Source organism: Cygnus olor, chromosome 2 (genome assembly GCF_009769625.2).
Source record: "Cygnus olor isolate bCygOlo1 chromosome 2, bCygOlo1.pri.v2, whole genome shotgun sequence".
NCBI classification, from domain to species: domain Eukaryota; kingdom Metazoa; phylum Chordata; class Aves; order Anseriformes; family Anatidae; genus Cygnus; species Cygnus olor.
The window spans coordinates 137,626,561-137,642,066 of record NC_049170.1 but is presented as its reverse complement, the minus strand read 5'-3'; the positions used below and the strand labels follow the sequence as shown (position 1 = coordinate 137,642,066).

The window sequence follows — 15,506 nt, the reverse complement described above, 5'->3', positions numbered from 1 at the left end:
CCTGAAGGTGACGTTTTCAGATGGCTATTCCTTCTACCTTCCCCCAAAACACGATTGTTATGTACTGTGGAAGCTTGGTCAAAAGACGATGCAAGAGATGGGTAAAGCTACCCACTTTCACAACAAAAACAGGACTGTCCTACCTGAAATGGTGGCAACCTCACAAGCAGTGCAAATTTTGGCTAAATAACTAAAATAATGAAAAAAATTTTAATAGGGTCCTAAGCCTGATAAGCATAGTTACACAGAGCCACAGATCTGTAACAGAAGACAACTAAATGCCCAGGTTCAGCAAGAGAATTACATTTTTTCACCACCATGAGGCACCCACTAGCAGAATACAGAATTCTGTGGAAATATTTTCTCTGTAATAAAAAGGTTTTTATCCATTTTTCTTAAGTCTGTCCTACACAACTGTATACACATGGCACTACTTTTCTGTGCACCAATCTATTTTTCCTTTTGTGTTTCCTACTTGGCACCCCCAAATACGAACACAATGTTCTGGTGTACATGCCATAGGGCAAAATGAACGGGGCTTTTGCCCAACCATGTTTAAATGTTTAATATCACTCAGTAACATATGATTTAAGAACATTCAAAATAGGGCAGAGTTTATGTAAATAGTTGTCACTTATAACAGTTGCCACAAAGCAGTAAACTTTTGGAGCCCCAGCAGCATGGACAGCTGGATGGTATTATTGGTAGAGCAGTTCCAGTGCTCTAGTCAGAAACAGATGGACTCTGTAAACAGCATGCACCGCTGAAAACGGGACCAAATTTTGCTGGATGCAACAGTTGTTACTGCTGAAAGCTGCTCCCAGGTCGTCTTCTCACTTCTCAAGGCCATCAGCAACAAACACGGGGCTCTGCAAGGGGGCCTCCTTCCTTCTGGCCTGCTGGTTAGGACCAGTAGGCAAATGAACCTCAAGTTAATTTGAGAACTGAGTTCATAGAGAACTGCCAGTCCTCTAAGTGAAGTCATTTCACCTGTTCCTGATGGTGCGTTAGCAGAGAACCAACAATGCTGTGGCAGAGCACCTTCAGAGAGCATCACTGAACTGTCCTGTGAGCAAAGAAAGCTGTGAAGAAGAATTAAGGACCACCCTCCCAGCTCTGCGAAGTACCTCCAATCAAACTCTCCTACGATCTGCCCCTTAACATAGTTTATTCCTTCGCAGCAATCTTTCATATTTGGTGACAACTTCACTAGGATCAACTCTGCCCACAAGCAACTTCAGAAATTAGAAAAACAAAATGTTTGCTGTGGCTCTAAATATTTGAATTCTACTAGGAAAATGTTTATAAAGCATGCAAATATATGATTAGCTGACCAGATAAACCAAAATGTCTAAGGAATCATTCATTAGCTGTCACTGAATTATGAAACATATTTTTTAAAAAAGTGTTCAATTCTGCATGATTTCATGAGTCCATGGTGACAAGTAAGGGGTACTAAAGAAACAGAACTGAATAACAGTACCTAGTTTTCTGGAGATCTTATCCAAACTTAGCATAACTTCTGCTTAATAATAACTACTGCTTAATAGTATTTCATTTTACTTTAGAAAACACAGATCCTTAGATCTCAATACCCTTACCAGTCTGATAATTAGAAAATAAGTCTACTTACAGTCCCAACAATAAATGCCCTATTATCAAAGTACCCCTACCCTCACAAGCACTTTAAGCTACTGCTTCAAAAGAAACCAGTGCTTAAAAGAGGAGAGATTTATTTGCCTCATCTCCAAGTTTTGATGTACAAGGATAATCTAAAATAAAAATCAAAGGGAAATTACATCAATTTTAAATGAGAAAAAACGAGTTCCCAAATCCAAAAGCTATATAGGATAAGTGTATAAAGTATAGTATATGAAGTATATGTGAGAGCATATAAGTATGTGTGATAGAAGGCACCACCGATCCAAACCTGTGCTCTTCTCTTGCCACCTTGAATCCTAACTCAAAACTTCTGTACCGCTTTCCTGAGGTGATGGCACTCTGGACTCGGGTGCTTTGCTCTAGTTCCAGGTACATATTTGTGTCCACTGCTGCTTGTGTTTTCACACGACCAGGCTGCACTGTGGTCGCACAGCTTCCATGTGTACAGCCCTCCCACGGTTCTCTGTTTATTTTCTGGGTCTTCTGCAAGGTCCGCTGTCCTCACTGGCGAAGCTGGATTGTGTTTATTGTACCACACTTGGTATTTAACACCTCATTTTCCCAGCAGGCTAAGCCAGGCTGCTGGCACAGCTCTCTGTAGCATCGCATTGCTGGCTAACCCTTGCTCTACCAAGCTGAGAGTGTGTTCCCCAAGTTACAAACACCTACTTTCAGTGGCTCTCTGGAAAATATTTTCAAGCCCTTCAATTCCAGCTGCTACAGCAGGAGTAGTATTCATGACTGTGCCATCAGGAGACAACTCACCGGGGCAGCCCCAAAATCAGGCTGGTGTATGACAACCATCCCAAACACCTCGAAAGCCAGAGGCACCAGGAAGAGGTGTGGCAAGACACACAGCTCACCCAGGCTGATCACCAGACCCACTGGCTTCCAGTGCTCTTTCCTTCCACCCGTGGAGAGAGGAAGAGGAGGGTCCTGAGCAGCATTTTCACAGAGGTACAACCTGAAGGGCTGCTTGCAATATCCGCTTCAAATCTTGAAGAAATTTGGTATAGTAAAGGATAATTTTCCTAGAAGACAGTAAGTAAATAGACAGGTTCTCTTGTTCTTTTCAGGTTTCCTTTGCTCCCTAACTGGCTGCTAGTCAAGAACATAACATTGCCACAGCGTTTTCTTATCAATGTTACCTGTGCTTACTTAGTCGTATACCCATACAACCAAATTATTTTTAAGCCCTCTAATGCATTTTCAACTTCCATGAATTACAGTGTAAGAATATTGAAAAAATGAAATTGTGACTTCATCTTTAAAATACATACTTCCTTCATTGGACAACATTCAAACACCACATGCATGTTTCTATCCTTTAAAATATGTTTCCATGGAAGTCTTCTCACAGGAGATTAATGGTTGTGTTTTGAACAGAGGCTCTACTGGATATTCAGTGCCAGTGGTGATAAATCAATGACCTTCTCCATCGCACGGTGTGTGTTTCTAAGATTTGTCCTCTTTCCTGTGATAACTCATAAACAATGTCAAAGGAGGAGAGATGCTCTGTGGCTCGTGCTAAAGTCGGAGTTCTTCCATCTCTTACTCTACTGCAGGGAAATTTCTTTCATACAGAGAATTAGGAAAACTTTCCGTTGGCTTTGAAGGCCACCGCATTTTCATTCAGGTCCTTGCTGGGCAGATCGTGTCCAAAAAGAAATCAGGAAACCAGGATAGTAAGATGTTCCAGCTCAAGCCTACCGCTATTCTGGGTGGTCTCCTTCCTTCTTGTGTGGGATGAGTTCATTTCGGAGGCTAAATCAGACCCTCTAACCCCACAAACCCCTGCCCCACCACCTTCTCCAGCTGCTACCAAAACCAGCTCTGTGCACAGAAGGGGCAATTTGAAGCAGTTATGTGGGACTTCAACACCTCTAGTAACTGCAGATAACATCCCCTCTCTTGAACCCTATATAGTTTCTCATCATATATGGGAAGGAAAAGGACAAAAAAAGCACCACCGACAGCTGTTATGACTGCTACAGGCTGCCTTCAGCTTTCCTTGTCTGATAGCTAAAAGACACAGACATTTACCTCCATTAAGCTGCCTGCAGATCTAACTGTGGTATTCTTGATACAAAGATCACAAGTGCATAAAAGCAAGAACATTCTTAAATCCCTTCAGTACTCCTTATCATCCACCCATTTTTAAGATAACAGCAAACTGTGGTTAAATCTAAAAGCTTTTCCTGAAGTTAAAGAAGCTGCAAGCGATCAACGTAAGTCAATAAAATCGGGTCAGCAAGCACGGTGAGCTACTTGGAAAACCAATCAGCCCCTATTACATGCAAGACACAAAATACCTCATTCTCATTTCTACCACCTCAGAAATTAAAAAAAAAAAAAAAAAAAAAAAAGATAAAAACTAGGACTGCAGGCACTTCAGAGCCCCGTTAACTATCAGTTAGAACGTGTTCCAAGGTATTCCACTACCACAAGCCAGCACATGCATTACTGGTCCATTACTCACTGAAATCACTGTGTGTGGTATGGGTGTCAGGACACAGCATATTAATAATTTCCTCCGTCTTTCTGGACCAGATTGCTGATGCAGGCACTTTTCAGTTCTGAAAAATAGCCGTGGAGTTCCTCAGAGCCCCACACTGGAAAATATCTGTCCCTAGCTATGCAGGTGTTGTGTGGAGGCAGCCAGCCACAATCAGGAGGACATTTAGCACGTGAGCAAGAAGAACCATCTTGCCTTTGTCCTTACAAAGGAACACTCTACCTAATCCTGTTCCTCCAGATGAAATGGATTTTCTATGGCTCCTTGTGGCACAAGCAGGTCTTCGTTAGGCTCAGGAGAACAGCATGGGTACAACTCCCCTAAAACCATGGCTGCCAACCACGAATCACTGATAGAGTTAGGCCATTGAGAGGGAACAACATTTCAGGTGCTCCGCATTTGTAAATTCCTCGTCTGTTCCCCAGTCCTGATGGCAGGCACTACTTGCAGAAGAGTGCATGAATCTACCCAGGACGGCACCGAGTCCTGGAGAGCAGCAGAGCAGCACTCCCTTGTTAACACGTTCAGTAGCTCCTTCTAAAGGGCTAACTTTGGCCATTTGTGCTGTCAGTAGCATGAGAAGAACTTGGGAAAACCGTTATCTAAAAGCCAGTTAGTAATTCAGATGTATTCTGAGACAGACAACCCAAATGCAAAGACCTTCCATAACAGCACTGCAAGCCACCACAGTATAAAACTAATTGCTGACTCAGCAACATCAAACACTCCCTTACCAAACTAAGGTAACAAGTGTCCAGACAATAAGAGCAACCCAAGTCTGCAGTGGGTTCAGAACCAGAAGTTGTGTACCTAATTATTCTGGCTGCTGCTGCAAGTGCCCACACCCAAGTTGTGTCCTGAGTTAATAAAATCAAACATGGCAGGGGAATAAACTTACATCTCAAAACAGCAAAGCGAAGACCCAAACCATGTTCCAGAGCAGTTCCTAGAAGGGAGGTGAATGACATGAGGTGGTCAGCCAGCTACTGCCACAAACCCTGCAATATGCATGAGTTCCCATATGCAGCGTGGCTGAAGATGCTACGGAATATGTAAGGGCAGCCACATTCTGGCAGCAGTCAAAGAAGTGCTGTGGTGAGGGAAGAACAGCTTTCCTGTTTGAGCGTGGAGGGCAGAAACACGCACGTATGATGAGTATGCACACCAAAACACACAGCTTATCAGAAAAAGCAAAGAGCAATATTCTAAGTCTGCATTACATTTTGTTGTGAGGTATAAATATCATATTAGGACTTCTACACAATGGACTCGATTATCTAAAGGGCTTAGAGTACATGTGCTACAGGTATAATTTAATTCTTTACTAACGAAATAAGGAACACTCAGAGATCTCTTATTTTTAACTCATTCATCTAAATCACAGATAGACTTCCTGGTAACACCGTGGTAGAACTAATAACTACTAAATCACCGAATCACAGACTAATTGAGGTAAGAAGGGACCTCTGGAGGTCATCAGGTTCAACCCCTGCTCGGAGCGGAAGCTGGCAATCATTTCAATCATTTCAGAAGCTTGCCATATAAAAATTAAGAGCGATGTTGTAGAACAGTGCACCCATAGTATGGTTTACTCTGCATAGTTTCCAGTGGTCAGACGGCAAGCCTTAGCAGTGGGAATTCTTACTTTATGACAGCATCAATCTCCATGTTACAGTTTTCTTCAGTTGCCAGTTGGACAACAGACCTTTTCATTATCTTGTTCTTTAGGGGCATGCTTATTTGCACTTTCTGGTTCTGAATTGGATCTAGACATCAGAGTTTCCACTAAGTTTGTGGAAGAGTAGCATGGCAAAGCTGAGAAATTTCACTTTTACAACTCAGAGTAGGAAATTATATGAAAGCATATATTATATGATATATAATACGTATGCGGGCTGCTTAGTTTTGTCTCCGAGAAGTACACTCACAAACCATAACGGACTGCTCCTAATTGCAAACAGAAAGTTTTTCTTTACAAAAAAGATCCAGTAGCTCTAAAACATATTTGCAAACCCACATTGACCCCAGTACCAGCACCAACACAAAACAATAATTTGGGGTTATAAAACACTCCATTCCCCAAACCCCTTACTCATAAAGAAAGCACCACCTCACAATGAGTACACTATATTAAAGGAGCTTGTTAATGATGTGCAGATCATAATTAAATAGCAGTGGTTAGTGCTTTACCTTCCCATGGAGATAGTTTATAAGTCATGGGAGAGCATTTACATCTGATTAGCCTTTCCCTAGTTTGCACGGACTGACTGAAGCATCTTTACAATTACAGCTGGGTCCCAGCCCATAACCACTAGTGTGTGTTTGTGCAGGGTTTGTTTGTGAGAAATCCCAATGAAGTCAATGGAAAGACTCACGTAAACTATGTGAATATCGTCCGCAGGATTTAAGATCTTAGCCATAAGTAATTAAGTGCTGCATTTTCTAAAGATGTAAAATAAATTTAATTTGATGGATATGCCTATAATGATATTGGTATATAGTACATGAGAAAAAGCTAAAAAAGCTGGTGCTTAAAGCTGATATATGTATAAGAATAGTGTATCATTCAAAAATTATTTTGGATCAGAAGTTTCAGGTTTTTGTGAAAAAGACAAATGTGTATTTCATTAAGCTCTTGATGGGACTCAGTATGTTAATTTCTTCTCAAGTCCTCAGCTTCCTGACAGCAGCACAGCTATAACACATAAAGCAGCATGCCCCCTTTTCAGACTGCAGTCAGGATCACTGAGTGATGGCCCAGAAAGAAAATCCAGGCATTTAGGAAGCATTAAATTAACCAGGGGGTTGCAATCTTCCTTCTGAGCCAACTCCACCCCACTGTCGAGCGTAATGGCACGGGTCGGTCTAACCCTGCAAGTACTGCGTTCAGAAGCAGGACTAGGTGGTCATTAAGGGTGCCACAGCGACTTTTATAGGATTAAGAGCACCACCTAGGCCGGGTTCCCACATAACTCTCAGCACGCTGCCCCTCGCCCCTTCCCCACAGCAGAGACCGAGCCCTGCTGCACCCCGTCCTGCGAGAAGCCGGAGAGGACACCTGCAAGATATCTCCTTAATAAATCCTTCCAGGTAAAGTGACTCCAATTCCTCACCGAGCTTAAAACCCGGGTTTTGCTTCTCCTCCCAGCACACGGACAATGCATGAGTTAGTGAAACACGGACGAGGAAGCGGGCGTGAGGGGAAATTTCCCAACCCCGCGCACCTCCGAGGGCCACGGAAGCGTTTGGGGAAGGGGAGCAGCGAAGCCCCTCGGCAGGACCCCGCTGCCCGCACCCTCCCCAGCCGGGACCCCTCTCCTCGCCCTCCCGCTGCCCACCCCGGGGGTCCCGGCCCGGCCGCCCCCCACCCGCCGCCCTTACCTGAGGGGCTGCCGGGGCCGCTCCGCGGGGCGGCTGCGAGCAGGGCAGCGCCTCCTCCTCCTCGGCACGGCCCCGGGCAACCCCGAGCGGTGTCCGGCGGAGGGGTGGCCCCTCGGGAGGAACCAGGCTCGCTGCCCGACCCGGCTGCCTCTTCGCCGGGAGGCAGCCGCGGGGGGCCGGGGCGCCGCTCTCCTCAGCGTGCACCCGAAGGGACGCGGTCCTCACAGGGACGCGGCCGTCCGCACGCGGCCCCCCCGGCAGGGACGAAGCGGGGTGGGCAGCCCCTCACGGGACGCCGGTCGTCGGCTCCGCTCCTTCCCGCCCCTCCTCTGACGGCCCCAAGCCTTCCCTCACGGAGCCGGGACCCGCTCCCCGCCGCCTGCCCCCTCACGGACAGGGGCTGCCGGCCCCTCTCCCTCCCTCCATCCCTCCCTACCGGTTGAGGTCTCAGCCCCGAGCCCCCCTGCACCTCGGCCCCGTCCCCCCCCCCCCCGCCGTCCTCCCCTGTCAGACCTGTCCCTGCCCCGTCCCGAGGGCTCTCCCCGCAGCAGGGGGACGCGAGGCCGCCAGCAGAGGAGAGCCGGGGCCGTGCTCCTTTCCAGGGACGCCTACCGAGGGAAAAGCTGGGGAATGGAAATCCCATTCCCCGCACGGAGGGCCTCCAGGGCCAAGGCAAACAGTCCCTGGTGAATCATGCGGTGTCTCCGCCGCGGCGGCTGCATCTGCAGCGAGCTGGTGGGAGCCCCGTCAGGGGAAATGCCGCGGGAGGTGGTGGAGTAAGGGGGTCGGGCACAGGGAACGGGCGCTGCTTAGCTGTCCCTGCAGCTGCACGGTCAGGAGTCCAGGTGGAAAAAGCAAAGCATGCGATTTGCATCAACACAGTTTTATTACGCATGAAGAACAAAAAATACAACTTTGTTCCAAAGAAATTGTTTTTTATTTTTTTTTTCTTTTTCTTTTTTTTTTTTTTTTTTTTTTTTCAGGCAAACAAACAAGCAAAACCAGCAAAAGCAAGCACAACAAAGATGAACCGGGTTCGTCCCTTCCAACAAGAAGCTCTGAAATCTCTAAGCCCTGCAAATTCACGTTACAAGAATGCACGCTGCATGGGGTGCCAGCCAGGTCAAAGAGGGACGGGTTGTACCTCCCAGTGCTGCTCGGGAGGTGAACAGGCTTTGGAAATCAGCTGAGCTGATTTTGGTGAATTTGGCAAGGCACAATAATTGTGTACGAAATCTAATCCCCAGAAAGAGAGGTGTAAATGACAAGTATATCTCAAACTGAGAGGGACCAGATTCACCCCATCTTTCCTGCGGAGTACTGTCTCCTGAATCTCTCCTGTAGCTAGAAGAAAGGAAAAAGTAAAAATAAAAAGACAGCTAAACTAACAGTCCTGTGGATAGACATTACAACAAACTCAGCGAAGGCAGGTGCAGAACAGTTTGCATGTTCTGTTTCATCCTTTGTAATGCAGTGTATGAAGAGGCCCCAGCCACAGTGCCAATTAATGCTCTGTAGGCTCAAAATACACAATCTGTATCCCAAAGATTTTATTGTGCTGTGGCTTGATTTACCAGGTTGCTAGAGAAAGACACAAAGCAGGAGAGCAAGAGTCATGATGAGAAGATGACATGAGCATGCAGAGGCTCAGCTTGGCAGCTTCAGCTCCAATTTACACAGAAGAAATCCCGGCACTAGCTATTTGCAGACGCTGTGCAGCCTGCTGCTCTTGGCAGATTGAACACGCACAAGGTATCACAGCTGGAGAAGATGGGCAGGGGTATGAAGGCAGTGAGTCAGCATGCTAAGGCATCAATTTGTTTTGTAAGAGAGAGTTTGGAAGACAGGGAGACCTTTGCTGGACAAGCAGCTTGATGAATGAGCCTGGCATGGAGCATGGCCTCTCTTGGGACTGTGCAGGTCACACCTTCCACCACGTGTGTAGTCAGGCTCACGGCGTACACCAAGGACTTCTTGCATCTCTCTGTCCAAGCTCCTCAAACAGCTCTTGTGCTTCATGTCTCTCTGTTTCAAGGGCTGACACTGCAACACCCCACTCCCAGAATCAGAGACTTTTTGCAACCTTTATTTTTCCCTCTGCCATTAGCAAGAATGTCTCTGTGGTCCCTGCTCCATATAAAAAGGCATTTTATTCTCTATATTTTCATTTGACTTTATTGATCAACTATTTCATTTATTTAATAAGGTATCCAAAGTTCTCTGTATTTCCATGTTGCAGATTCTCACTGTCTCTTCACTACTTGTCTTTCCTTGAGCTACTGCCCTCCACTCCCACTGTGTTACTTCTCTTTTTGTGAGAGACATTGCTCAGTCTGTCAACATTTGGGAGGATAGGCAGAGCAAAGCTGGGAGATATTACGTTAAAAAACCTGGAAAAAAGCTCCTATTAAGTTATGCTTTGATCTGCAGCAATTATTAAGCTGCTTGAAGATTGCCAACAAGATATCAGAGGCTTTCTATGTCTCCTCTTCCCTTTCCTGGCTTCTCTCAGTATCTGTTAGGATAGTTCTCGGTCTGGAAGAAACTCCCAGTGATGTAGTCTACTTTCTAGTTATCACATGCCATGACATAATGTAAATCATTCCAGAAAGTAAGTTCCATCTTAAAAGCAGATGAATAGGGAGTTATTAAAAACAGTAGGGAACTAGTTTTGTGCCGGCTGTTAGAGGACTCTTCCAGACCTTCCTCTTTCTGATAGTTGGACACTTCCTATGGATGTCTAGCCTAAAAGTATTCATGACCGTTTAATACTTATTTTCCAGTACCAATGTTGTCTTTTAGCCTGAATAGCTCCTTTTTCTTCTCCAAGGCTTTCCTAGCTGGCTTATGTAGTGACAGCAATCATTTTCTCTCTCAGCCTTTCTTCTTGTTTCACTAAACAAGCAAGATTTCACTGTGCATGTGCTGAGCTGGTTCCTGTGAACGTGTGTGACAGAACTGAACATGATACGCCACATGAGCTCTCACCAGAACATTTCTATTTACTGGAAATACTTTGCCTGATGTGGTCTAGGATTTCATTATCATTTTAATTGGCTGCATTGCCACTGCTGGCAGATGGTCATCCTTGTATCCTTAATATATGCAGCTGCACCTGTTTTCCGATGGATGAATCCTAGCTAATATATGATCTTTCATTTTATACTATGGCATTTCATCTCTCTATTAGTTCTTTCTTTCTTAAGATCATTCAGTCCTTTCCAAATGAGATCCTCCTTTTCCGTTCCATTTGCAATGTCTATTGACTCTCTTATGTTTTATTAGAAAACTTCCACTTTTGACTGCCAATTTCATGAGTGAAAAAGTTGAATGTTAACAAAATTTTTAAACTGATCTTTTAGAAATCACTAATAACTTTTCTTTATCTTCCCCCTCTGAACACTCCTGCATCCCATTTTCATATTGTCGTTAGCTAGGTCCATACTTAGCTCACAGTCCTTCTCCTAGTTCCTATTTAAACTAGTAATTTCCCCTGTGGGAATGTTTTTCTGAACTGCAGACAGATTAGGTCTACTGGTTTTCCTTTGCCTAAAAAAAAAAAAAAAAAAAAAATTTAGATGAGCACAGCCTAATGTTGAGAAACCAGTCTTGCATTTATCACTTGCCCATGTTTTGCAACATCTTTAATTAATCATTGCTTATTTATTTATTTTGTCCTCTAAAATCTTTAGTACTACTTGGGTCAGAAAAAAAGCCAAGACTGCATTTGTATAAATTAAGTGCCTCCTAGGTAAGGATTGCTTTTCATCAGGCACCATTCCTGACTCTTTAGAATTGTTAAGAAAATTTGGTATGAAAACTGTAGTGTTATTTGGGTGGAAATGGTCTGCTCCCCTTGCTGTGAGTCTGTTTTAAAGTTCATGTCTCCCTTGCTTGTAGTTGCTGCCATTCTTGCTTGTTATCCTGCCATTGTCTGTGCTGACTATAATAAAATATTTATAAACAGCAAAATTTTTAGCAAGGCAGGGTTCTCAAAGAACTAGATAATGGTTTTGTTACTTTCTATCACAGACAAGAAAATATTTAGACCTTGGTAAAAAAGGTTGAAATAAATACATTAAAATGGTTGTCAGTGCAATAAAAAGTCTATGGCTTTTGTCCGTGGAGGAATTCAGTGGTTTATTTATTGACACGCAAGGTCCAAAATGCTCATAAGTGAGGTAATAAAGCTGTTGTGCTATTGAGTGTCCGTATTAATCTGTAGTGAAATCAAAGCAGATTTTTCAAGTCACTTCAAAAGTTTATTCCTCACAGTCCTATGATTGGAAATGTTGTAATGTATATGTACAAGTAGCTAACAGGGTTTATAAGCCATGCTGCACTGCAATTAATCAAGCACAGTTCACAATGCATATGCAAACTGAAGTCCATCAATCGAAGCACCAGGCTTAATTATATAATTAGAAGAGATGCTCTTTCCTGGGACCAGTGCTCACTGAAATTAAGCCGTCTGCACTGATTCCTGAAATGCTGGCTCTGATGGTAATTAGCATCTTAAAAAACATGCAACATAAGTTCCTGTTAGTTACAGTGGGATTGTCAAATTTCTACAACAGCTCAAAAGTAAAACTGTATTCATCTTTTCCCTTCTCTATTACTTTTCCTAAATAAAGACAAGGCAGGGTTGTTTTTTGTTTGTTTGTTTGTTTTTTGGCTTACATGGCTGTTGAGATTATAACTTCTGTCATGTAGAGCAGGTATGTTAGCCAGTAGTTGTCAAAATAGAAGACAAGGATGTAGGGTTCAAGGCTATATTTAATCTGTTATCTTGAAGATGTAGTTAAATAACATGCTAAATCTCATCATTCCACCCAAAAAAAAAAAAAATTGTTTTGCTATTTTTGCTATGGTGTGTACTTAACTTCTTTTCTTTGCTGTTTTGAGCATCTGTTCCACAGGTAGCTTTCTCCTTGATGCTTGTGTGATTCTTATTTGTACATTATATAGCTTCTAAAAAGAAAGGATGAAAGATATTTTTTGAAAATCCATACTGTTTCTTTGCATGGATCCTTTCCATTCATCTGACACTTCCCATCATTCCAGGAATGTGCTGCTGGTTGACAACAAATTCAGTACAGATTCAAACACAGATGTATTGACAAAGAATTTATTTCATGCTTTTGGCCGAAAAGACTCATCTGAGGGTTAGCAATGGGTCAGTGATGCATGGTTCTGTTCTGTCAACTTAATTTTATATATATATAAAACCAGGGAGAGTGACATGGATCGCATGGATCAAAGGGTTTGAAGGAGTATGAATTTGTAGAGAGCATGCATTTACTTTTCTCCCACACTTCTGTGTTGATTTTGCTGTGTTTTAGGTCCAGATGTTTGAGGATTAGGACTTTGTCTGGCTCTGTACGTAGTTCTAAGAATCACTTAATATTCTTAAGTCATCTGAAAAAGGCAAGTAACACACTGGCCAGATATTATACAGCCTCACTTCGGTCTTTCTTCTTTCTTATCTCTTCCCACCATAGCAGTCTGAAGTTTCCATATTTCTAGTCGCCATGGATAGGCAACTAAAGTCTGCTGCAGTGGCTCAGAGAACTGGGCAAAAGGCAAAAGTTTTGTTTCTTGAAGCTCGGATATTGTAGTCACCAAAGTTTTTCCTACTGAAATTCTCCTGGAAAATCCATTTGTTTCCTTCAAATATTATGGAAGAAGAAAGTGAGAACTCTCGCAGCTAGCACTTGAAAAGCAAATATTTTTCATATATAGGCTAAGTCCTTTTTCTTCGTTATCCTCAGGAAAATTGTATTTAACTGCAGAAAGCACTCACCTACTTTAACTGGCTGAAACATTGCCCTGGGACTGCCACTCTGCCAGCTATATTCACACACTTTACTTTTGGCGTAACTTTCAACATGTGTACAGTAAAATTGCATTTACAACATTTCACTAGGCAACTTAAGCCATGCCATGCTTAAATTCAGCCCTTTTTTTTTTTTTTCTTTTTCAGGGACAAATTGAGTATTTGCTTACCCAGCTCTTAGATAAAATTGAGATCACCATACACAAGGAGCCAAACTTAGGCTACAACATGATCCAGAAAGCATGCAAGTTGCTAGCTCTAAGTCACGCCCTGCACAATGAAAAAAAACTCCAATTTTTTTCACCAGTTTTCAGCAGTTTCTGGACCGTAAGCAAAATAACAAGGTTCTTAGGGAATCTTAGGTAATATTTGTGTTGTGCTCAAAACAGGCACCTGAGTTTCATCCAAACTACAACTTTGGCAGAATTGAAGCCAGCTGGCTCTTAGTGGTGTTTGTACAGAACTCTGTAGTTCCAAGATGAGAAAAAGAAAATGACAACAACATTTAAGTTGTGATGATTTAGGTGCCAAGCAAATAAAGAGTTGCCAATCCAGCCTTACCCCTGGGTGCTTTTTGTGGCATCATTTGCAGCAGAAATACCAGCCTGGCTGATCTGTTATTGCCATTGTCATTGAGATTTGCCCTGATTTCATCTTTAATGAAATTAATTGACAACACTAAACCATAGAATATTCTATTATCATAGAATATAATAATGAAGCAGACTGTCTTGTAACAGGTGTCAAGAAAAATACAGTACTTACACAGAGTAGTTTTTTTGTTTGTTTGTTTGTTTTGTTTTGTTTTTTAATGTTAATACAAAAAATATGACTCAATTTACCTGCCTCCAAGCAACCCAGCAGAAATATATTTTGTTAAAAGGCTGTTATGGTAAGGTACATTAATTGATACAGAGAACTATGGCTATTATGAACCACTGTGGTGTCAATTAAATGTTGCAGACTGAAGTTGTGGTACTGCTATGATGCTGATACCCAGTTAAGTCTGACTTGCTAACCATCTTGAGAAGATGAAGGGGTATGTCCACAGGGCCTCATCCAGGAGGCATCAAAGCTTGTGCTGAACTTAGATTCAAAAGAGATCACTCACAGTCTTCAAGATGAGCATGCGTTCAGATGTTCTGGTGGTTTCTTAAAAACAATCATCACCTTAAAACAGATTTTGGTCCTGAAAGTTTGGCCCTGCAACACATAGGCTTGTGGCAACAGCCACTGGAGAACTCGGTGCTTTATAGAGTGCATGAGGAAACGTAGCTGCTGCCAAACCTATTCCATGGTAAGAGGAGAGAAGAAGGAAGGTGTCTGCTGCCATGGCTGGTCCTGTACTCCTTGCCAAAAGAGGACCAGAGGTCTACCCTGCTCTCTGCAAGTCCTTGCACTTGTCACCCATTGCTCACTTTCCAGACGTGTTTCCAGGGCAGATGATCCAAGCCTCTGTGTAAACAGCAGTGTTTAGTAATAGCCAAGTCCCACCTGCACCTTGGGCTGTGCTGCATAATAAACTAGAAGCCACATTTGCATTTTGTTGGGAGCAAATTTCTTCGTGCTGAGTGAGTTGGAAGAGCACACAGGGGGACTCAGGTGGCTGAATGGCTTCGGGGAGCTTGTGCACGGGCTGGGCACCAGCCCATTCGTCTCTGTCCAAACCGGAGTTAAACACAATTATCAGACCTTTTTCCTTATCTGGATCCCCTTGAAGCCTAGGCAGCAGGTGAATGCTGGGCTCCACAGCCTGCAGAAAACCCAACGCACCATGCAGCACTGCAGACAGCAAGGGAACAGCAAAACATCTAGCAAGTTTAAGCATTTGTAAGGGTACACAGCCATTGAACACGTCTAGACATCGGTTTTGGAATAAAATATCCAAGTTCTTGTTTAAGCCTCCTACACATAAAAAGAGACCGAATTTCCTTGCATTAGTTCATTCCTGAATTAATTTATGAATTGCCTTGCAACAGTATTCCTTTATTACTAAAAAAAAAAAAAAAAAAAAAAAAATTGCTAACAAGTAAAAAAGCCCTTACAAAACATTATCAAATATGAAGGATGGGGTGTAGGATAGCAGAAAGCCAGCTTGTTTCTAGTCTGATT

At 43.2% G+C, this 15,506-nt stretch overlaps 1 protein-coding gene and 1 long non-coding RNA gene across 12 annotated transcripts in view; one reads left to right on the top strand and one right to left on the bottom strand.

Annotated features, from left to right (window-relative positions):
- Positions 1-8,289, bottom strand: part of MATN2 (matrilin 2) — a 69,530-nt gene extending 61,241 nt beyond the window's left edge. For 6 of the 10 annotated variants that reach the window (XM_040546605.1, XM_040546608.1, XM_040546609.1 and 3 more), the window contains exon 1: positions 8,072-8,288. In XM_040546605.1, coding sequence (XP_040402539.1) covers positions 8,072-8,201 — 130 coding nt within the window. In that variant the 5' untranslated portion in view covers positions 8,202-8,288. Of the gene's footprint in view, positions 1-4,141; positions 4,424-7,558; positions 7,949-8,071 lie in introns of those variants that run through there. The other 4 variants (XM_040546611.1, XM_040546615.1, XM_040546614.1 and 1 more) reach the window with 3 other exon arrangements.
- Positions 5,774-10,980, top strand: LOC121064705. 2 transcript variants are annotated; one of them, XR_005816640.1, is made up of 3 exons: positions 5,774-7,267; positions 8,542-8,758; positions 9,136-10,980. It is a non-coding gene; the product is annotated as an uncharacterized LOC121064705 (long non-coding RNA). The 2 variants fall into 2 exon arrangements; XR_005816641.1 differs by lacking the exon at positions 5,774-7,267 and adding an exon at positions 8,176-8,293.
- The last annotated feature ends 4,526 nt before the right edge of the window (positions 10,981-15,506 follow it).